The sequence below is a fragment of the Penaeus monodon genome, chromosome 25, assembly GCF_015228065.2.
Source record: "Penaeus monodon isolate SGIC_2016 chromosome 25, NSTDA_Pmon_1, whole genome shotgun sequence".
Classification (NCBI taxonomy): Eukaryota; Metazoa; Arthropoda; class Malacostraca; order Decapoda; family Penaeidae; genus Penaeus; species Penaeus monodon.
Genome location: NC_051410.1, coordinates 39,511,529 through 39,512,564, shown reverse-complemented (window position 1 = coordinate 39,512,564; position 1,036 = coordinate 39,511,529). Strand labels below are relative to the sequence as shown.

Below are 1,036 nucleotides of genomic sequence, written 5' to 3'. Positions count from 1 at the left end.
GATAACTACTCCACTTTTTTGCATGAGGTGTCATACTTTTTTTACTCTGACATGAATGCACAATTGAATCTTTTACTTATTGCATACCAAACTTATTTACCATCATCATGTATGCAGTCATTTGATTTGTTTTTCTTTGCATATCCTTACTGAACCTGTTATGAAAGCTTTGCAAAAATGGAAGAAGAGAAAATTAAACTGTAGCAATATTATATGCTTCTGTGATCTTTGAGAAGTAGTCTTTTATGTAGCACAATAGCTGTGTCTTTTACATAATGCGTTTTGTTTGCTTGGCCGTGCCTAATTAAAAGCAATAGGTTTGCTGTAGCATTACCAGTATCATTATGGGACTTAAATGTAATTCTGTCCTTTGCAATTGCTAACAAAATGATAACTTTCCATGGTGAACACTGCTTTCACTTGCAATAAAGTATCTTCAGTTTGTTTGATGTTCATGTTGCATGTGTTCTCAGCATATTTCTTTTGCGCATTATGTCAGTATTTTGTGGAAATAGAAATTGGAATTCTTATCATTAACCTGGTATTTTATTATTGCTCTTAATTTTCTCACACATTTCATGCAGATAGCCACTTGGCCAACTGTGTCAGAAAGCAAATGTAAATTGAGATGTCATCTATTTTCTAATATTTGGAAAGTACAGTAAAGATCAGCAAGGTACTGCAGATGAATAGTGGATTAGAATAAGTCACCCATCTGTATAGAAAGGGAAATATTTCACAATGAACAATCAGGTGAATGATGACAATTAGTATTAATACCTGTTCCCCTTGCTGCCACAGGAACAAAAGGCAGCTCCAGAGTATGGGCAGGGTATCAATCCAATATCAAGACTGATCCAGATCCAGCAGGCTAAGAAAGAGAAAGAGCCAGTGTATACCATGCTTGCCGAACGAGGGGTGCCTCGACGCAGAGAATTCATCATGCAGGTAATGCTTTGATGCAGTCTGTAAAATCTTAAGTCATAAATGCTGCAGATAAGTTGATTCAAAATCCACTATTGATAATGAATTGACC

The 1,036-nt window shown here is 35.7% G+C and overlaps 1 protein-coding gene across 2 annotated transcripts in view; it reads left to right on the top strand.

Moving 5' to 3' along the window:
* LOC119589246 (double-stranded RNA-binding protein Staufen homolog) overlaps positions 1 to 1,036 on the top strand; it is a gene marked incomplete at its 5' end in the record, with an annotated part of 5,839 nt that overhangs the window by 3,968 nt on the left and 835 nt on the right. For both annotated transcript variants that reach the window (XM_037937860.1, XM_037937859.1), the window contains 1 exon segment: positions 802 to 948. In XM_037937860.1, coding sequence (XP_037793788.1) covers positions 802 to 948 — 147 coding nt within the window.